A 22,739-nucleotide genomic window follows, 5' to 3' on the forward strand; every position below is an offset into this window, starting at 1 on the left:
GATATGGACCAAATGCTGGCAGGTGGGACTAGTGTAGCTGGGACATGTTGACCGGTGTGGGCACGTTGGGCCGAAGGGCCTGTTTCTTCGCTGTATCACTCTGTGACTCTCTGACCCGCTCCCCCTACTACTATAAGTCTGAAGTAGCATCTCAATGCAAAACGTCATGTATCCATTTTCTCAAGATGTGATGCCTGACCCGCTGAGTTACTCCTGTATTTTGTGTCCATCTTTGGAGAGGATGTTTCCCTGCGTGGAGAATCTTGAACTAAGAATCGATGTTTAAAAATAAGGGGTTACCCATTTAAGATGGAGATGAGTCAAGATATTTTTGAGGTTGTTAAGACATTAGTACTCTTCCTCAATGTGCCGTGGGAGCTGAATCTATGAACATTTCTTTGTAAGCTGAAAAGTCCGAAGTTCTGCCACCAGACCTGGTTGTAGTGTCCACTGCTGGTTTGTGTAAATTGGGAAAAAGTTAGTAACAAGCTTTTTTCTCTCAATTCTGACAAAGGGTTTTTCACATGAAACACTAGCTCTGTTTCTCTTTCCTCATACTGCCTGGCGTGCTGAGTATGTCCAGATTTTTCATTTTTTAATTTCAGATTTACAGCTTTCCAACTGTTAACAGCATGGTTCAAAGTGCTTTTCTACCTGTTCTGAATTGTCTGTATTGCAGTCATACTTTTTCACCAGAGCAACATTATCCTTGAGTTAATTCTATATTCTGTTTCATCAGATTGCTGTACAACTGGTCCATGTCTCTTCCGTGTAATATGGTTCTGAAGAAATCTGTCGACAGTTTGCTATGTTCCATGTGTCACATCCATCCCAGCTACTTTTCGTTGCTCATGGGTTGGTTGGGCATCAGTCTGCCTCCAATACAAATGCAGCACAGACTTTCAATGACCGATGACAGCAAGAAAGAGGACTTGGATTCTGGTTTAACAGACGACTCGAAGAATGCACAGGCACCAATTGCACTAAATGAATCCCAACTGGTTACACTTGCAGCAGCAACACAGTCTCCAGAAGCTATTAAACAGCTTTTGGAATCTAGTTTACCTTCAATGCTTGTGAAGAGCTTAATCAGTTTCTGTTTCAGTCATATTTCTAGTCTGGACTGTGCAATGCCTTCTGCAGAGTTTGCCACAGACACAAACAAAAGGCATCATTCCCAACAGCGTGCAATGAGCAAAGTTCCCATCACAGCTGATCTGGTGGCTCCTGTTCTCCATTTTCTAACTGAAGTAGGTAACAGCCACACCATGAAGGACTGGTTAGGGGGGCCTGAAGTAAACCCCTTGTGGACGGCTCTGTTGTTTTTATTGTGCCATTCCAACAGCAACAGTAGTTCTGGATACCACCACCAGAATGGATCTCATCATGTTGGTTCAAGGTATCTTCCTTCATCCTCTTCAACCACAGGAATAGGATTAACGACTCAACAAAGAACAGCAATTGAAAATTCAACAGTCGCATTCTTCCTGCAGTGCATTTCTTGTCATCCACACAATCAAAAATTAATGGCTCAGGTAATGTCAACATTGATTGCTGAACTTATTTGATGGCTGAAACTTTTTTCTTGTGGGAACCTCAAATATTGGATTTAATGGGATTGAATATAATTTGAGTTAAGAAATAAGTGTGCGCTGCATGTGAAACAACTTTTTAACACTGTTTAAAGTGAAATTATTAATTAAGTTAAATTTTCCCAGAAAAGAAATGACTTCCCCCATCTGGTTGTGAACAATCAGTGCAAATATTGTTCTCAGTCAAGCAGAAGGCCTCGAGGTGGCTCTGGATCAGGAGAGGAGGTCCATGGGGAGGAGCGAATGCCACCTGAACACAAGTCGTGGTCTGATCAACCACGGCTGGGTCGCCTGGGTGAGGGTGTCTGATGTTGAAAGACCCGAAACACCCAATGACCCCAGGTTACATCACTGATGATGTGTTCAGGAGCATCTATCGATGTATTTGTATCAATCAGAGCCTTTTTCTGGCGACTGCACACCTTAACCAGAAAATTGAATTTTAATGACTTATTCCTGTTACTGAATCTAAATTCTTCATTATCCCTAATTGCCTCAGACAAAGTCATATCCACCGAGTAAATGTAAAGACCATTAAGAATCAGTTGTGTGAGCCTAGAGTTACCACCCAATCTTGCTCAGGATGTGGGAAGGAAGTGCAGATGGTTGTTTACACCAGAGATAGACACAAAATGCTGGAGTAACTGTGGGGCAGGACAGTACGACTAGAGTAGATGGAGCAAGCTGGACCAAAGGGCCTATTTCAATGCTTTTGATGCCTATAAATGCCACAATGTAAAAACACATTTTCAACTTTGCCCATCTCACCTTAAAGCTTTGCCTTCGACTATTTAATTTTCCCATCGTAGGAATAAGATTCTGAATGTCTAATTTATTTATCCCACTCATAATTTTCAGGGTCAGGTCGGGGGGAGTTCCCCCCACCACGGATACCATGTAATCCCGTGTTACCTGCTCCATGGTTGGATAGTCGGCGACTAAACCGTCTCCACTACCTGGTGTGCCAGGTGCGGAGGGGGGTGTGGACCCCCAGCAGGACCAGAAACAAAGGGCGTATGAGCTCCTAGCGAGCCAACGGCCATCCACACTTCAGTAGAAGTTGCGATCACTGTCGTACACAGCATTGTAAGGCACCGTGCCCGTTGAGGTTTTCAACGATGACGATGACTCGTGATTTTATACTTTTATCAGGTCTACCCGCAACCTCCGGCATTCCAGAGAAAACAATCCAAGTCTAGAACTAATACCTCCTAATCCAGGCACCATTCTGGTAAACCACCTCTACACCCTTGTTAAAGTCTCCTCATCCTTCCTGTAATGGGGTGACCAGAACTGTACGCAATAATCCAAATGCGGCAGAAACAAAGTCCTATAATACTGCATCTTACCTGAGACATCGAAGATTAAGTAACGTTTCAATGGCTGAAAGTTGACGGTTTTGATCATGATAAACGTATGATATCTTGTTATGTTTGATTTGTTTACTTAAAAGCAATTTGATATTATGCTGAATATTGTGCAAGACTTTATCAGATGACCATTTAGCAATAACTGACAACAGTCATACTGCATGGAAACACACAATGGAAACTTATTTTAAAATTCAAATATTTTCAGGTTCTGTGTGAACTATTCCAGTCAACACCTCAGCGATCAAATATCCCAACATCTGGAAATATTTCTGGTTTTATCAGGAGGCTTTTCTTGCAGCTGATGCTTGAAGATGAGAAAGTGACGGTGTTCCTACATTCTCCTTGCCCTGTAAGTATCAATTGACATTTATCAGCACAGTTAACAATTAGCGCTGGTCTCTATTAGCTAGACTTGGTTAGATACACACATGACCTAGAATGAACGATTATAGTTAGAATATGGTGCAGATGGAGAGTGAAAGCTAAGCACATTGATTTGCTACTGACATTGGAGAGGATTCATGCCAGCTTGGCAAAGTGATGTGAACATCAAAGAAGGTTTAGGAAGGGGACGTTTGAAATGTAAGTGTAATAAACAGATGGTAAAAACAAAGTCACTCAGCAAAAAGGGGTAAAACTGATAAAATTAAAGATGTAGAAACAATGAATTGTAGATGCTGGTTAATACACAAAAGGGCACAAAGTGCTGGAATAACTCAGTAGATTAGACAGCATCCCTGAAGAACATGATGGGTGATGTTGTGGGTCGAGGCCCTTCTTCAGACTGACTAAGTGGGTGGGAAGCTGACAGTTGCATGTAATAGGTCAACATAGAGTGATACAGTGTGGAAACAGGCCCTTTGGTCCAACTGCCCACATCGGCCAACAAGTCCCACCTACACTAGTCCAACCTGCCTGCATTGGGCCCATATTCCTCTAAACCTCTCCTATACACGTACATGTCTCAATGTTTCTTAAACGTCACAATAGTATCTGCCTCAGCTGCCTCCTCCAGCAGCTCGTTCCACACACTCACCACACTTTGTGTGAAAATGTTACCAACTCGGGTTCCTATTAAATCTTTCCCCCCTCAACTTAAACCCATGTCCTCTGGTTCTTGATTCCCCTACTCTGAGCAAGAAACTCTGTGCATCTACCCGATCTATTCCTCTCATGATTTTGTATACCTCCAAGATCACACCTCATCCTCCTGCGCTCCAGGAATAATATCCCAGCTTACTCAACCTCTCCCTGTAGCTCAGACCCTCGAGTCCTGGCAACATCCTCGTAAATCTTCTGTGCACCCTTTCCAGCTTGACAACATCTTTCCTACAACATGGTGCCCAGAACTGAACACAAGACTCTAAATGCGGCCTCACCAACGTCTTATACAACTGCAACATGACCTCCCAACATCTGTACTCAATACTCTGACTGATGAAGGCCAATGTGCCAAAAGCCTTTTTGACCAGCCTATCTAACTGCGATTCCACCTTCAAGGAACCATACACCTGTACTCCTAGATCCCTCTGCTCTACAACACTTCCCAGACTCTACCATTCTCTGTGTAGGTCCTGCCCATGTTAGACTTCCCAAAATGCGACACCTCACATTTCTCTGTATTAAATTCCATGAAAAATTCCTTTAGCCCACCTGCCCAACCGATCAAGATCCTGCTGCAATTTTTAACAACCATCTTCACTATCTGCAATCCTACCCACTTTAGTGTCAGATGCAAACTTGCTAATCTTGCCATGAACATTCTCATCCAACGTAGGCGAGGGTTTTGTTTTTGATAGGCAGATGGTTGGAACAAAGGCCAGAAATAAGAAGGAAGATGTGAGACTGGTTTGAAGAATTGTGAAGTGTTGCAAATTGCAGGTTGAATGCTCCTTGCATTTTCAACAAGTTAATGAATTTGACCTCTTTGTCTAAATATTTCAGTGGATTCGACATTGGGGAAAGGCTGTCAAAGAAGGAAAGGATGGTAGTGAAAGGATGGTTGTTGTGCACTAATATTAAGGGAGGGGGTTACTGATCTTGGCATGGCAGATTGTCACGGTGAAATGGATTCAATTTGAGACAAACTGAGAAACAAGCAAAGGGCTGAAACATTTCGGAGGGAGAATCCAGAAATCGGAGGTGCAAAGGTACGAGAGTGCTGGTGCAGGATTCCCAAAACGTTAATTTGCAAGTTGAATCGGTAGTAAGGAAGGCAAATGCAATGTTAGCATTTATTTCAAGGGGACTAGAATAGAAAGACTGGGATGATGTGCTGAGGCTCAATAAGGCGCCGGTCAGGCCGCATTTGGAGTAATGTGAGCAATTTTCATTTCACACCCGGCTGATTCACAAAAATTAATTTCATACTTTTATAATAATATATTAGATAGAGAATCACCCTCAACAGAAGCACTAAGAGAAGATTGGGAACATGAGCTAATGATAAAGATCTCGAAGGATAGATGGGAAAAGTATTTGATGAATACACATAACTGTTCTATTAATACAAGACATAATTTAATTCAATTCAAATTATTACATAGACTATATTATTCAAAAACGAGGTTGAATAAATTTTATCCAAACGTCTCTCCCAGATGCGATAAATGTTTGTTTCAAAACGCTAATTTAACACATTCATTTGTAGGATGTACAAAGTTGAATAAATTTTGGAGTGATATATTTGATATATTTACAAAGCTCTTCAAGTCAAGAATAGAACCCAAAATGGAATGGATTATATTTGGAATAATAGGAGAAGATACCAATTTAAATAAAGACCAAAATGTTTTTTTTAATTATGGGTTAATAATTGGAAAGAAATTGATACTTAAATTTTGGAAAAATACAACCATACCAACTGTTAAAATGTGGATTAGGAATATGATGGACATAGCACGCCTTGAAGAAATGAGACTCCGACTAATAGATAAATATGACCAATTCTTAAGGAGTTGGTCTCCTTTCATCGACTTTTTGGAATCATGTGATGCAGCGGTACCATAAGGATTGCTGATTTCAGTTCATGACGTGGATAGATCTACATCTCCGAATATAGATTTGAAAAATTCTCTTTTAAGGGGCCTTTTCTTCTATTTCTACTTTCCACCTTTTCTTTTTTATTTTATTTTTTTTTAATTTTTTTTTTATATCCACACTTCACATTTTTCTACTCTCTACCATCTATTTTTCCACTCTTTCCCCTTTCTATTGTTTTCTTTTTCTTGTCTTGCCTACTCATAACATAAAACTAGAGGTTGTACATAGAATGGATTACGGTATGACATAGTTGGCACCTAAAATTAGGTGCCACTGTATTGTTTTGTATTGTATTAACTTCTAATAAAATAAACAAAAAAAAAAATTTCACACCCAATTACCCACATCCTCCGTGCTGCACAAAATCACTTCTCCATCATCAACAATAAAAATAGAGGACGTGGAGAGGCTTTTCAGAAGACAGAAAAGCCGGAAACCTCCAGGACTAGACACTGTTTCCCCCTCTACTCTCAAGCTCTGTGCCGAACAACTGGCACCGGTCTACACAGACATTTTCAACCAGTCCCTGCAAACCTGTACTGTCCCTGCCTGCTTCAAAGTCCTCACTATTGTCCCTATACACAAAAAAACATGGATCACTGATCTTAATGACTACAGGCCTGTCTCACTGACCTCTGTAGTCATGAAGACCCTTGAAAGGCTTGTGCTTGCCAAGCTGAAAAATATCACAAACTCCCTGTTAGACCCTCGGCAGTTTGCTTATCGGGGGATATAGATCTGTGGATGACGCAGTCAACCTGGGCCTGCACTTCATCCTCCAGCACCTAGACCGCCAGGGGACCTATGCGAGGATTATGTTTGTTGATTTTAGCTCTGCATTCAACACCATTGTGCCAGAGCTACTACACTCCAAACTTTCCGAGTTGACTGTGCCTGACTCCTCTGTCGGTGGATCACCAGCTTCCTGACAGACAGGAAGCAGCATGTGAGGCTGGGAAAGCACATCTCGGATCCACAAAACCTCAGCACAGGAGCACCGCAAGATGCGTACTCTCCCCTCTCCTCTAGTCTCTCTACACCAATGACTGCACTTCCACTGACTCCTCTGTCAAGCTTCTCAAGTTTGCGGATGACACAACCCTGATTGGACTGATCCAGGATGGGGAGGAATCTGCCTACAGACAGGAAGTATCACAGCTGGCATCCTGGTGCCATCACAACAACCTGGAGCTCAATGCTCTTAAGACAGTGGAATTGATTGTAGACTTTAAGAGAGCTCCCACTCCCCTCACCCCACTCACCATCAACAACACCACAGTCACATCTGTGGAGTCTTTTAAGTTCCTGGGAACCATCATCTCCAAGGACCTTAAGTGGGGGGCTACCATCGACTCCACAGTCAAAAAAGCACAACAGAGGATGTACTTCCTGCGGCAGCTGAGGAAGCACAATCTGCCACAGCCAATGATGGTCCAATTCTATACGGCCATCGTAGAGTCTGTCCTCACCATCATGGTCTGGTTTGGCTCAGCCACAAAGCACGACACCTGGAGGCTGCAGTGAATCGTCCAACTGGCTGAGATGGTTATTGGCTGCAACCTTCCCCCCCATTGACGAACTGTACACTGCAAAGGCCAGGAAGCGAGCGGGCAAGATCATCTCTGACCCCTCTCACCCTGGCCACAAACTCTTTGAATCACTTCCCTCTGGAAGGCGACTCCGGACTGTCAAAGCTGCCACAGACAGACATAATAACAGCTTTTTTTCCACGAGTAGTAGCTCTACTCAATAACCAAATATCTGCAGCCTCCTTTTGCTCTGGTATTTTATTTAATTCACATGTTTAATCAATAATGTTTTATTACTAATGTTTAATGTTTTATGTATAATTCTTAACTGTCACTGTATATCATGTCACGTGGGCGGAGCACCAAGGCAAATTCCTTGTACGTGAATCCTTGGCCAATAAACTTATTCATTCATTCATTCAATCAATTTTGGGCCCCATATCTGAGGAAGGATGTGCTGACTCTGGAGAGGGTCCAGAGGAGGTTTACAAGAATGATCCCAGGAATAAGTAGGTTAACATATGATGAGCGTTTGACAGCACTGGGCCTGTACTCGCTGGAGTTTAGAAGAATGAGGGGGGACCTCATTGAAACATACAGAATAGTGAAAGGCTTGAATAGAGTGGATGTGGAGAGGATGTATCCACTAGTTGGAGATTGTAGGATCAGCGGTCACAGCCTCAGAATTAAAGGAGTTCTTTTAGGAAGAAGATGAAGAATTTATTTAGTCAGAGGGTGGTGAATCTGTGGAATCCATTGCCAAAGAAGGCTGTAGAAGCGAAGTCAATGGATATCTTTATGGCAGAGATAGATTCTTGATTAGTACGGGTGTCAGTTTATGGGGAAGGCAGGAGAATGGGGTTGAGAGGGAAAGATAGATCAGCCACAGTTGAATTGCGGAGTGACTTGGTGTCAGCATGCAGGTACAGTAGGTAGTGAAGAAAGCCTTCATTGCCAGAGGATTTGAGGTTAGGAGCAAGGAGGTCCTACTGCAGTTGTACAAGGCCCTGGTGAGACTGTACCTGGAGTATTGTGTGCAATTTTGGTCTCCTAATTTGAGGAAGGATATTATTGCTATTGAGGGAGTGCAGCATGGGTTCACCAGGTTAATTCCCTTGATGGCGGGAAAGAACTGGGCTTGTATTCGCTGGAATTTAGAAGGATGAGAGGAGATCGTATAGAAACATATAAAATTCTTAGAGGACTGTTCTGGGTAGATGCAGGAAAATTGTTCCCGATGTTGGGGAGTCCAGAACCAGGGGTCACAGTTTAAGAATAAGGGATAGGTCATTTAAGACTGAGATGAGGAAAAACTTTTTCACCTAGAGAGTTGTGAATCTGTGGAATTCTCTGCCACAGAAGGCAGTGGAGGCCAATTCACTGGATGTTTTCAAGAGAGAGTTAGATTTCGCTCTTAGGGCTAAAGGAATCAAGGGATATAGGGGAAAAAGCAGGAACGGGGTACTGATTTTGGATGATCAGTCATGATTATATTGAATGGCAGTGCTGGTTTGAAGGGCCGAATGGCCTACTCCTGCACCTATTTTCTATGTTTCTATGGGTTGAATGGCCTCATTCTGCTCCTATAACATGAATGTGAATTGGGGCGGCACAGTGCACAGCAATTAAGTGCTATTGGTGGTGCTGGCGGCAGCAGCAACCTCTTCCCCCTCCCTTGCCCAGCCCCAAGCCCAGAGTCTGGGCCAGCTCCAACTTCAGGTCGGGGCTGAAGGCTGCCCGCAGTGTGGCCCAGTCTAGTGCCAGGCCGGTGGAGGCTGAGCCCAGTCTGGCGTTCTGACCCAGGCGAGGCCGGGCCCCTCGCTCCTCCTCGGAGTTATGGATGAAGTGGCAGCAGGTACCGTAGGGGCAGAAGCTGGTGTTGTGCAAGGTACGGCTTGTACTTGGTGTGATGGCTGAGGCCGTGGGCGAATGGGCACTTGGCGCCATAGCGGCACATCGGGGTGCGGGTTCCTCTGCAGTTGGAGCGGGGTTGGGCTGGAGTTAGTGCTGGCTGTGAGTTCTGTGGGTCTGGGGCCGCTGGTGTTGTCGGTCCAGGCTGTCAGTTGGCCGTGCAGGAGAGGCGGAGGTGAGCTGGGGTTGGTGCTTCTCCGCGCTGGGCCTGGAGGCCGATGTCCCGTCGGTCCGGACATCTCAAGTGGCGGTTCGGCAGCGCTTGCGGTCCAACTTTTATAGTTAATGCACTTTTCTGTTATGTTCATGCATATTTGCATTTGTCACTCAATGGTGACCTTTTTGAATGCACCAAGTAGTGTAATGTCCTCTCTGTGGTTTCTTCCTCGAACTAAACACATTCTCCCTTCTGTGATATTCCCTCTCCAGCTCTAGCATTCTTTTTAATCAATATTGCAACCCCACCTTTCCAGACGTGTTGAATCCAGATCTATTTAATGCCGAGTCTTGCCCCTTGAGGCACCATTCAGTCCTCACCATCATATTGTATTTCCAAATGCCAAAATATGCAATGCGTTTCAAACCAAATTTAATTGTTATATATTTTCTATTTTCACTGACTCCAAATTGTTAGGATGTTAATCTAGCGTAAACTCTAAAATAGTAAAATAAGTTTAATCTGATGTTGGTGAAGTCTTGTTTGTACCCTGTGTCCCTTTCTGATCTGCTCTCGTCTCCGTAGCATCAATCCTTTGCGTTATACTATTTCCTTTTCCCTTTTCTCTATCTTCCTCAGTACCCCTTCAACAGAGCTCCAATCTTCCATTTCCAGTTTAGCTTTTCTCCCTTCTAATTTCCATAGCTGCCAAATTAATCTGATAGATGTTCTGTTGCAGCTTGTAAATGACATAATGGATTTAACGTTCATAGTACAGAGCCTATTTGATTTGTTGCTGCAGGGTGGATAAGAGAAATGTTAGAACAACATTGTGAACTTTACAGATGTGGTAAATAAATGAGAGGTCTGGCATAGAAAGCTACGTCATAAAGTAAGATAAAATTGATTACAGAGAGCAGGAGTGGTTGAGACTAGATGGATAGATACACGACAAAAAGATTGTAAAACATGAAATGGTGATTGTGATTGTAACTGTTTGCTCTCATAGTGAACAATGACAGCAGTCTGTTTCCATGTAGATTTATACCGAGTCCCCTTGACTTCAACCCCATTCTGTGATGTTTAACTTGGTGCTCTTTCTTGTTTCCTAAAATTGTGATCTACTATGATTTTACAGCTTTATAAAGGTCGAATTAATGCTACTAGTCATGTGATCCAACATCCCATGTACGGAGCTGGACATAAATATCGAACTCTTCATTTGCCAATTTCAACCACCTTAGCTGAAGTTTTGGACCGTGTATCAGGTGGGTGTATTTTAATTGATGCAAAATTCTTGTTGCAATTATTGGTCCAATGAATCAAAACTGAAGTACGATGAACTAATCAATGAATAAACTGCGGCATTAAAGACCCTTTATTGATGGACAGCTTTTCTATTAATTCCAGGAAATCATGCCCATTGCAAAAGTGAACAAGTTTACATAAAGGTCTTCCTTGATCAATGGTGTTTTATCATTAATGTTTTATTATTATTAATGTTTAGTGTTTTCGGAGTCATTCGTAACTGTCACTGTATGTCATGTTGTTACTTGTGGGCGGAGCACCGAGGCAAATTCCTTGTATGTGAATACTTGGCCAATAAACTTACTTACTTACTTAGAACTTAGAACATGCAACACAGGAATGGATTTTTCAGCTCACAATGTTTGTGCTGAACATTTGTTTTGAAAAGGGAGAAGTCTGGACCTTGGGGGAAAGGTATTAAATTGGAGTAAGGCAGATCACAATGTTATTGGGCAGTAACTAGGCAGAGTACATTGGGAGCAGTTGTTTTTGGGTTACACGGGATCTAACATGTTTTTCAAAGTTCAAGACTAGCACGTTTGAGTAAGGAAGAGGGATAAGGATAGCAAGGTGAAGGAATCTTGGATGACCAAAGAGGTTGTAAATTTGGTTTAAAAAAAAAAAGGAAGTGCATGCATGCTTTAAGATGATGAAATCACACAGGTCATGGAGTAATGCAGCATGGCAACAGTTCCTTCGGACCAGCTTGCCCATGCAGACCAAGAGGGTAACCAGAGAAGTGATACAAGATATGTTTATTTGTCGCATGTACCAGTTGGTACAGTGAAATATGTGGTCACCAAACGGCCATACAAATTAAAAAAGCACATAACACACGATAGACTCCGAGATAAAACATCCCCGCACAGCAGAATCAAAGTTTCCCACTGTGAGGGAAGGCACCAAAGTCAGTCCTCTTCCTCTGATGTTCATACCAGAGAGAAGATAAAACAGCTCAAGGATAAAGGAAGGAATTTGTATTTGGAGGTAGCAGGGTGTAGGCAAGATACGACACAATTACTTTGTATCTGTATTCATTAAGGAGAAGGACATGGTGGATAGTGCAATCAGTGTGGGGAATACGAGGGCAATTATAAATCAAGAAGGGCCTCTTGAAGAGCATTAGCATACAACAGTGCAGCAGTGGAACAGGCTCTTTATCTGACTATGTCTGTGCCAGACATCATGCCAAGACAAGCTCTTATCTGCCCACACATACCCCTCCGGCTCTATATCCATTTGCCTATCCAAAAACAGTTCTAGGCACCATGTTATCGGAAAGATGTTATCAAGCTGGAAAGAGTACAGAGAAGATTTGTGAGGATGTTGCCAGAACGAGAGGGTGTGAGCTATAAGGAAAGTTTGAGTAGGCTGGGACTCTATTCCTTGGAGCGCAGGAAGATGAAGGGTGGTCTTCTCGAGGTGTATAAAATCATGAGAAAAATAGATTGGATTGTATAGATTGATGCACAGAGTCTTTTGCCCAGAGTAGGTAAATCGAGGACCGGAGGGCATAGGTTTAAGGCGAAGGGGAAAAGATTTAATAGGAATCTGAGGGGTATCTTCTTCACACAAAGGGTGGTGGATGCATGGAACGAGGTGCCATGGGAAGTTGGAACTATCCCAATGTTTAAGAAACAGACAGGTACATGGATAGGACAGTTTTGGAGGGATATGGACTAAACGTGGTCTAATGTAGATGGGACATGTATGGAAATGGAAAGGATGTACATACATAGATACATAGACAATAGGGGCAGGAGTAGGCCATTCGACCCTTCAAGCCAGCACCACCATTCAATGTGATCATGGTTGATCATTCACAATCAGTATCCCATTCCTGCCTTCTCCCCATATCCCTTGATTCCGCTACCCCTATGAGCTCTATTTAACTATTTTGAATGCATCCAGTGAATTGGCCTCCACTGCCTTCTGAGGCAGAAAATTCCACAACTTCACAACTCTCTGTGTGAAAAAGTGTTTCCTCATCTCTGTTCTAAATGGCCTACCCCTTATTCTTAAACTATGGCCCCCTGGTTCTGGACTCCCCTAACATCGGGAACATGTTTCCTGAATCTAGCGTGTCCAATCCCATAATAATTTTATGTTTCTATAAGATTTGCCTCTCATCCTTCTAAATTCCAGTGAATACAAGCCCAGTCGACCCATTCTTTCATCATATGACAGTCCCGCCATCCCGGGAATTAACCTTGTGAACGTAAGCTGCACTCCCTCAATAGCAAGAATGTCCTTCCTCAAATTAGGAGGCCAAAACTGTACACATACTCCAGGTATGGACTCACCAGGGCCCTGTACAACTACAGAAGGACCTCTTTGCTCCTGTACTCAACTCCTCTCGTTAACGTACAATAGATTTACTGCATCTGCTGTTCCAGGTGTGGACAGGCTTGCGATCAATTTGCTGAACACCTCTGCTCAGTCCGCCTAAACCTACTGATCTCCCAGTTGCTAAACACTTTAAGTCCCCCTCCCATTCCCACACTGACCTTTCTGTCCTGAGCCTCCTCCATTATCAGAGTGAGGCCCAGCGCAAATTGGAGGAACAGCACCTGATATTTCTCTTGGGTAGCTTACACCCCAGTGGTATGAATATTGACATCTCTAACTTCAAGTAACCTTTGCTTTCCCTCTCTCTCCATCCCTCTCCCTTCCCAGTTCTCCGACCAGTCTGACTGTCCCTCTGATGACATTGTATCTCTGCTTGCTTGGTTGTCACCTTCTCCTAGCCAACATGGTCTAGTCTACATTTTCCTTAATTTGCATCTCTTTTGATCTCTTACACTTCCTTATGTCTGTAACTCCCTCTCCCCTGATGCTCATTCTGAAGAAGGGTCTCGAGCTGAAACATCACCCATTCCTTCTATCCAGAGATGCCGCCTGTCCCGCTGAGTTACTCCAGCATTTTGTATCTATCTTTGGTGTAAACCAACATCTGCAGTTCCTTCCTATACAAAAGACCAGGGAACATGGATCCATTTGATAATTTCAACCCCTTCTCGTAAGAAATTGGAAATTGAGAAGAAGACTGTTTTAAAGTTATGACAAGAGTATTTGCCCTGACGTTGTTGTTCCTTTTTTCTTGTGAATTAGATACACCAAGTATAACTGCTAAATTGATCAGTGAGCAAAAAGAAGAAAAGGAGAAAAGGAACCAGGAGGAGAAGGACAAGTTGAAGAATGATAATGGTTTCCAAGACAACTACAGCGTTGTTGTTGCTTCTGGTAATTATTTTTCTGATGTAGAGTCACCCAGTTTTCCTCATGGTATTGATTCTTCAATCCCTCCAGATGATGCTTTTATCCTTGCGTAATCCTGAAAGAAAGTTCAGGGAATTATGATTTATTTCAAATCAATAATTCTCTATTTTGAAATGTAGTATACTACTACATTTCAAAATAGAGAATCCTTCATTTGTCGTGAACACCAGGGTGCAATGAAATTCCTTGTTTGCATGAATAACGGTATACATGTTAATGAAAGGTACAACCAGTGAATGCAAAACAGCAGAACGTTGCCAAGATTGTCATGCAGTCTGAAGTGGTGCAAGCAAAAGGGCAATAATGGAATAACTGAACAAAGTTGAGTTAGGAGGCAGAGTGAATGGCAGCATCTCCAAGAAAGGTGTATTAAAAAGATAATTGGTTTGGGAGTATACAATACAATACAATACGGTTTTATTCGTCACATTGCACATAAAGTGCAAGTGAAATGAATTTGCCAGCAGCGGTACAATGATAAAGAACACACAAACACATTAAAAATGTAACACAAACATCCACCACAGCATTCATCACTGTGGTGGAAGGCACAAAATTTGGCCGGTCCTCCTCCATTTTCCCCCGTGGTCGGGAACTCAACCCTCCGCTACCGTCGCTGCGGGCGACCAGATGGTAAAAGTCCAGGTAAGTCCAGAATCGGCTCTTCCCCACTGGAGACCGCAGCTTCAGGCTGGTGTAGGCCGCAGGCCGGCGGTCGGAGATTTAAAATTCGCGCCGCAGCCAGAAGCACCGCAGACGGGAGGACGGTCGAAACTCCCCTCCAGGGGTCCCCGGCGAGGGACCCCGCTCCTGCGGTAGAAGTAGGCCGTGGGCCGCCAATTGGAGCTCTTCTTCCCTCGGTCCCCACGAGGGATCCCAGGCAGTGGACACTGCGCCGATCGGAGCTGTGCAGACTGCGGCTTCAGGCTGCCGGCTGCTGCTGGCCAGCGAAACAGAGCGCTCCCCTCCGGCGAGCCCCAGCGAGGGCTCGCCCGTTCCACGCCAAGAGTCCGCGCTGTACCCGCCGCTGAAGCCCTGGGCGTGTATCCGGGAAAGGCCGGCTGATCCTCGCTGTTAGGCCACGGGGGAGGCGACATGAAAAAAAGTCACCTCTCCGTGGAGGAGGCGACCAAAACGGTTTCCCCCTTACCCCCCCCCCCCCCACACCACCCCCCCCCCCCCCCCCCCCCCACACAAGATACACCGAGAAACATTAAAAACACACATTAGGACATACTAAAAAAACAAAAAAAGTAGAAAGAACTGACGCGCTGTTGGCAGGGCGACCGGCTTGCAGCACCCCCATCGAGTATGTTCGCAGTGGGGAAGAAACGGTTCTCAAGGCTAAACGCCCAGGCTTTCAAGCTCCTGTATCATCTATCAGAAGGTAGAAGGGGAAAAAAAGGAATGGGCAGAGAAGCAGGCATCCCTCACGATACTTCCAACCTTCATGATGCAAAGTACAGTGAGGATGAATGGATGTAACGTGCCTATGATGGACTTGGCCACGTTCATCACTCTCTGTGGGTTCAGGCAGTCAAGAGCAGAGCAGTTGCCATACCAGGCTGAGGTGCATCCTGTCAGAATACATAGGGTATCTGGAAATTCAAGGGTATCCTTGTGAGTATGTCAAATCGTTTCTAATGCCCAAGAAAGCTTTCTTGATCACCACACCAATATGAAGGCTCTCGGTTAGGTTGCTGGTGATATGGATACCGAGGAACCTGAAGCTGAGGGAACTGAGTGCTAAGCATAAGGCGCATCAGTATCGAGTTTCAGGGTGGAAGAAATGTTATGACCAATTCGAACCAACTTGGATCTACCAGTCAGGAAGTCCAGATAGACGCCTTAACGCCATGGTTCATGTGAGTTTAGAGATGAGCTTATTTGGTATTAGTCAAGAGTGTTTTATTGTCATGTGTCCCAGATAGAACAATGACATTCTTACTTGATGCAGCACAACAGAATATGTAATTATAATAAATAATATAACAAAAACTCAGGGGAAAAAAAGAACAAACAACAACAGTGCAATAACAATTACATTGACGACTGCTTTGGTGCCACCTCCTGCACCCACACACAACTGACTGACTTCATCCACTTCACCACCAACTTCCATCCGGCACTCCAATACACCTGGACGATTTCCGACACTTCCCTACCATTCCTTGACCTCACCATCTCCATCGCAGGGGACAGACTCCTGACCGACATACATTATAAACCCACTGACTCACATGGCTATCTGGACTACACGTCTTCCCACCCTGCCCCCTGTAAAGACTCCATCCCCTACTCCCAATTCCTCCGCCTACGCCGCATCTGTTCCCAGGATGAGACATTTCATACCAGGGCATCGGAAATGTCCTCGTTCTTCAGGGAACGGGGATTCCCCTCCGCCACCATAGATGAGGCTCACACCAGGGTCTCATCCATACCCCGCAACGCTGCTCTCTCTCCCCATCCCCGCACACGCAACAAGGGCAGAGTCCCTCTGGTCCTCACCTTTCACCCCACCAGCCGGCAAATACAACACATAATCCTCCGCCATTTCCGCCACCTCCAACGTGACCCCACCACTCGCCACATCTTCCCATCTCCCCCCATGTCTGCCTTCCGCAAAGACCGCTCCCTCCGCAACTCATTCGTCAATTCTTCCCTTCCCTCCCGCACCACCCCCTCCCCGGGCACTTTCCGTTGCAACCGCAAGAAATGCAACACCTGTCCCTTCACCTCCCCCCTCGACTCCATTCAAGGTCCCAAGCAGTCGTTCCAGGTGCGACAAAGGTTCACCTGTATCTCCTCCAACCTCATCTACTGCATCCGCTGCTCTAGATGTCAGCTTATTTACATCGGTGAGACCAAGCGTAGGTTGGGCGACCGTTTCGCCGAACACCTCCGCTCAGTCCGCCTTAACCTACTTGACCTCCCGGTGGCTCAGCACTTCAACTCCCCCTCCCATTCCCAATCCGACCTCTCTGTCCTGGGTCTCCTCCATTGCCAGAGTGAGCAACAGCGGAAATTGGAGGAACAGCACCTCGTATTCCGTCTGGGGTCCTTGCGCCCTTATGGCATCAACATTGAGTTCCCCCAATTTGGCTAGCCTGTGCTGTCCCCTCCCCTTCCTTCACCCTCTAGCTGTCTCCTCCCACCCTCCTATCCGCCCGCCCTCGGGCTCCTCCTCCTCCCTTTTTCCTTCTTTCTTTCCCCACCCCCCATCAGTCTGAAGAAGGGTTTCGGCCCGAAACGTCGCCTATTTCCTTCGCTCCATAGATGCTGCTGCACCCGCTGAGTTCCTCCAGCAAGTTTGTGTACCAGTGCAATAATAATAATAGTCTACTGTCGTTCATAGCTTATGAGGTTGAAGTGTTTAATAGCCTGATGGTTGTAGGGAAGAAGCTGTTCCTGAAACTGGACGTTACAGTACTCAGACTCCAGTACCTTCTTCCTGATGGCAGTGGTGAGACGAGTGTGTGGCCAGGATTGTGTGGGTCTTTGATGATTTTTGAGGCAGCGACTACGATAGATCCCTTCGATGGTGGGGAGGTCAGAGCCGGTGATAGCCTGGGCAATGTTTACAACTTTTTACAGTCTTTTCCGCTCCTGGACGTTCAAGTTGCCAAACCAGGCCACGATGCAACCAGTCAGTATGCTATCTACTGTGCATCTGTAGAAGTTCAGGAGAATCCTTTTTGACAAACTGAATCTCCGTAATCTTCTCAGGAAGTAGAGGCACTGATGTGCTTTCTTTATGATTGCATCATTGTGCTGGGTCCAGGAAAGATCTTCGGAAATATGCACGCCCAGGAATTTGAAGTTTTTGACTCTCTCCACCATCATCCCATTGACATAAACAGGATTGTGGGCCCTCATCCTTCCTCTTCCAAAGTCCACAACCAGTTCTGTGGTTTTGCTGATATTGAGAGCCAGGTTGTTGAGCTGGCACCATTTGGTCAATAGGTCGATCTCACTTCTATACTCTGACTCATCACCATCTGTAATTCGTCCCACAACGGTGGTGTCATCAGCGAACTTGAAAATGGAGTTTGCACTATGTCTGGCTACACAGTCATGAGTATAGAGTGAGTAGAGCAGGGGGCTGAGCACGCAGCCTTGAGGACTCCCATACTGATTATCACTGAGGATGAAGTGTTTCTGCTAATTCGAACAGACTGGTTTGTGGATGAGGAAGTCGAGGATCCAATTGCAGAGGGATGCTTAGAGACCCAGTTCCGTGAGTTTCGTAACCAGCTTTTTTTCTTCTTTTAAAAAATTTTTTTTTTTTAAATTTAATCAAAAATATTTATTAAAATAGTATTTACAATACAATAAAACAAAACACCACCATAGTACAAGACGAACAAATATGCTAAGCAACCGCTAAACAACTATATCGCAATCCTAGTCCAGGATACATTCAACCTCCCTCGGTATCGTAACCAGCTTGGAGTGGATGATGGTATTGAACGCCGAGCTGTAATCTATAAACAACAGCATGACCTAAGTGTTTTTATTGTCCAGTGGTCCAGTGCGGAGTGGAGAGCCAGTGAGATCGCATCCTCCGTGGACCTATTGTGATGGTAGGCGAACTGTAGTGGGTCGAGGTTCTTATTTAGGTAGTAGTTGAAGACTGAGGTGTGATCAATGAACACAGGTGTTCAGATTGTCAAGGTGATCTTGTAACCTGATGCAGATATGGGCCATTGCTGATCTTTCAAAGTACTTCATTACAGTTGATACTAAAGCAACTGGGCAGTTGTCATTGATTCAGTGCACATTATTTTTGTTGGAATGAGAGATTGAAAATGTCGGTGAGGATTGTGGCCAATTGATTTCAGAACCCTCCAGGGACTCCATCCAGGTCGGCCACTTTCCGTGAATTTACCCTTCTGAATGCAGATCGAGCCTGCCACCAAGGTGTCTGGGTCAGAGCCAATGCGGGATGGGGCACATGCATTCGTGGAAAACGGGTGTAGAAAGCATTGTGCTCATCTGGTAGCGATGCTTAGTTGCTAGAGGTTACTGGTCTTCTGCTTGTCATCCGTGATGGTATTCAGACCCTGCCACAATCAATCAGCATTTGCTTGTTCTGCAATTTTCTCTTGGCATCCCTGATAGCCTTGCTGAGAACATACTTGCCCTTTCACAGTATGGCGTCATTTTCTTTCCAAAGCCTGAGATCTAGACTTAGCAGTGAGTGAATCTCCCTGTTCATCCAAACTTTAGGATAGATCTCAATTGTCTGTGTTAGAATATTGTTGTCAATGCATTTCGTAATGAAACTGGTGACAGGTGGCGTATACTCTGTTTCAGGCTGGATGATGTTCCAATTCACTGACTCAAGGCAGTCCTGAAGTATTACTTTCTTCATTAGTGCCTCAAGGACTTTGTAATGTGGCAGGGGCACCACAGATAGATGGTCAGACTGGCCTAAATGAGGGCGAGGGATAATGTGAGAGATTTGTGAGGCTGGTGGGGAGTTAATAACCCTCAAGAGGCAGGAGATATGCTGGTGGCATTTGGGAAGTACGTTCCTGAGGTTAGCATAATTTAATTCAAGAGAGTCAAGTGTTTTATTGTCATATGTCCCAGGTAGAACAATGACATTGTTACTTGCAGCAGCACAACAGAATATGTAAACTCCAGCAATGATGTATGGGACTTTAGGGTTTGCATCAAGAGTTGACATCTGAATATAATTAATCCAGTGCCAACATGACATTGACTTGCTGCTGACAAGATGCAGGATAAAGGGAATAACGTTTAGAGCAAGATACGGTCCAGTAATGTTCGATTAAAGATAGTCCGAGGTTCTCCAATGAGGTAGATGGTAGGTAGCTCAGGACTACTACTTGGTAATAGAATGCTTCAATCCTTTGATAACAGGTGGGACGAAACTGTCCCTGAATGTGGAGTTGTGCATGTTCACACTTCTGTGCCTTTTACCTGATGGGAGAGGGGAGAAGATGGATTGTCCGGGGTGATACTCGTCCTTGATTATGCTGGTGGCCTTGCTAAGGTGGTGTGGTGTAGATGGAGTCTACGGAAGGGAGGATGGTTTACATGATGGTCTGGGCTGTGTCCACAATTCTCTACAATTTCTTGTGGTCTTGTGCTGGAGCTGTTCCCAAACTATGCTGTGATTCATCCCGATAAAATGCTTTTTACGGCCCAACTGTAGAAGTTGGTGAGGGTTGTTGGGGACCTGGCGAACTTTCTAAACCTAAGGAAGTAGAGGCGCTGATGTGCTTTCTTTGTCATTGCTTCGATGTGGCTAGTCCAGGCCACGTTGCTGGTGATATTTCCTCCGAGCAATTTGAAGCTTTCAACAATATCTACCCCAGCACCGTCAATGTAAAGAATGTATCGACTGGGCATTTTCACTGGACTAGAAGGATGAAAGGGAATCTTGTAGAAACGTATCAAATTTTTAAGGGATTTAACAGGCTAGATGTAGGAACAATGTTCCCCATGTTGGAGGAGTCCAAAACCAGGAGTCACAGTTTAAGAATGAGGGCTAGGCCATTTAAGACTGAGATGACAACAAAAAGATCACCCAGAGAGTTGTGAATCTGTGGAATTTTCTGCCTCAGAAGGCAGTGGAGGCCAATTCACTGGATGTTTTCTAGAGAGTGTTAGATATAGCTCTTAGGGTTAACGGAATCAAGGAATATGGGGAGAAAACAGGAACGGGTTACTGATTTTGGATGATCATCCACAAATGGCCCTATTCCTGCACCTATTTTCTTTGTTTCGCTTTGTACCGCTTCACTTCCTGAAGTCGATCACTACCTCCTTTGTTTTGCTGACATTGAGAAAAAGGTTGTTATCTTGACACCAGGTTACACGGTCCTCAATCTGTCTCCTGTACTCCATCTCGTTATTATTTGATATCCGGCCCACTAAGCTGTCTGGTGTTGTCTGCTAATTTGTAAATTTGTATTTGTATTTGGCAGCACAGTCATGGGTGTACAAGGAGTAAAGAAGGGGGCATAAAACGCATCCTTGTGGAGCACCAGTGTTGAGGATTATTGTGGAGGATGATTTGTGGATTATATCAATGATTTGGATGAGAATCTACAAGGCTTCATTCTTAAATCTGCAATTGACACTAAAATTGTTATTTTATGCCGTAAAGGTGGGTTACAACAATTGCAGTGGAATCTTGATCAGCTGTGCAAGTGGGGCAAGGAATGGCAGATGGAGTTTAATGCAGATACGTACAAGAGGTTGCATTTTGTGAAGTCACACCAGGCAGGACCTTCAGAGGAATGGTAGGGCCCTGGGAAATGTAGTGGAGCAGAGGGATCTTGAGGTACACTTACATATACATAGTTCGTTAAAGTGGCATTGCGAGTAGATAGGGTGCCTGAAGAGACGGGGGAGGTGGGAACTTGAGTAGGAGGTCAGAAAGGTGGTGGTTAGGATTCAAGAGATTCAAAGGAAGGAAGAGGTGATGGAATATGGTGATGCTGGCAGCACAAATCAGTGCTGCAGTTGACAAGCTGTTAGTCCATTTACATGGATTAACGCTATTGCAATCTCCTGAAGGCAATGAAGTCACCGTTGGTAAGGGAATCCCCAATGGCAGGCGATTCCCCATCCTCGTGGATGATCATGAAAACAGTGCCAGGAAAGCCTGTGGAGGTCTCTCTTGTGTTCACAATCATGATCGGTGGGCAGTTTGCACGTTCAACTGAACTGCATGGGACTACAAACCCCCACCTCCCTGCCATTCTACTGCCCATGTACAATCCCAAGGAAATGGTTGAGAACTAAAGGGCAAGGCTGCTTTATCTAAGGGAGTTGAGGGAATGCTGTGCGCTCTGTTATACAGAGACATGGCTCCAGCCCAAAGGTTTCTCCATTCATCACATGAACTGAACGGAGCCATCGGAGAAAGGGAGAGGCGGTGGGGTCTGCCTTCCTGCTGTCTGTCCAACTCCTGCTCTCCACACCTGATACACCTGGCAGTGAAGTGCCATCCCTTCTACCTCCCGAGATCATTCACCGCCATCATCATGAACGTGTCTATATCCCACCCCAGGCGGGCAGGCGCCTGTGTCTAGCACTGGAGGAGCCATGGTCAAGGCGGCGCTTCCGGACACCAATCCTATTGTAGCCGGGGACTTTCACAAGGCCAACTTGGAGAAATCAAACTGCCCCCAGCACGTGTCGTGCAGCACCAGAGGATCAAACACCCTCCACCACTGCTATTCCGCTATCATCGATGCCCATCGCTTCATCCCTCGCCTCACTTTGGGGAACCGACCACCTGGCTGTGCTCATTCCTTCTACGTATAGGCAGCGACTGAAGAAGGCAGGCCCAGTGGTGAGCACTGCACAGAGCTGGTCAGGGGAGGCAGAGGACTGGGCGATGTTCAAGGACTCAGCAGCGGACCTGAACAAATAAACGTATCAACTACCTCAGCAAGAACCAAGACACACTACGATTTGCCTACAGCCGCAATAGATCCACGGGGAATGTAATCTCGCTGACTCCACTCTGCACTGGGCCACTTGGACAATAAAAATGCATACGTCA

The 22,739-nt window shown here is 45.0% G+C and overlaps 1 protein-coding gene across 7 annotated transcripts in view; it reads left to right on the forward strand.

Moving 5' to 3' along the window:
* Positions 1-22,739, forward strand: part of birc6 (baculoviral IAP repeat containing 6) — a 344,318-nt gene that overhangs the window by 191,249 nt on the left and 130,330 nt on the right. For all 7 annotated transcript variants that reach the window (XM_033025120.1, XM_033025122.1, XM_033025124.1 and 4 more), the window contains 4 exons: positions 740-1,535; positions 3,171-3,314; positions 10,743-10,872; positions 14,024-14,155. In XM_033025120.1, the coding sequence (XP_032881011.1) occupies positions 740-1,535; positions 3,171-3,314; positions 10,743-10,872; positions 14,024-14,155 (1,202 nt within the window). The remainder of the gene's footprint in view (positions 1-739; positions 1,536-3,170; positions 3,315-10,742; positions 10,873-14,023; positions 14,156-22,739) is intronic.

The sequence above is a fragment of the Amblyraja radiata genome, chromosome 8 (genome assembly GCF_010909765.2).
Source record: "Amblyraja radiata isolate CabotCenter1 chromosome 8, sAmbRad1.1.pri, whole genome shotgun sequence".
Classification (NCBI taxonomy): domain Eukaryota; kingdom Metazoa; phylum Chordata; class Chondrichthyes; order Rajiformes; family Rajidae; genus Amblyraja; species Amblyraja radiata.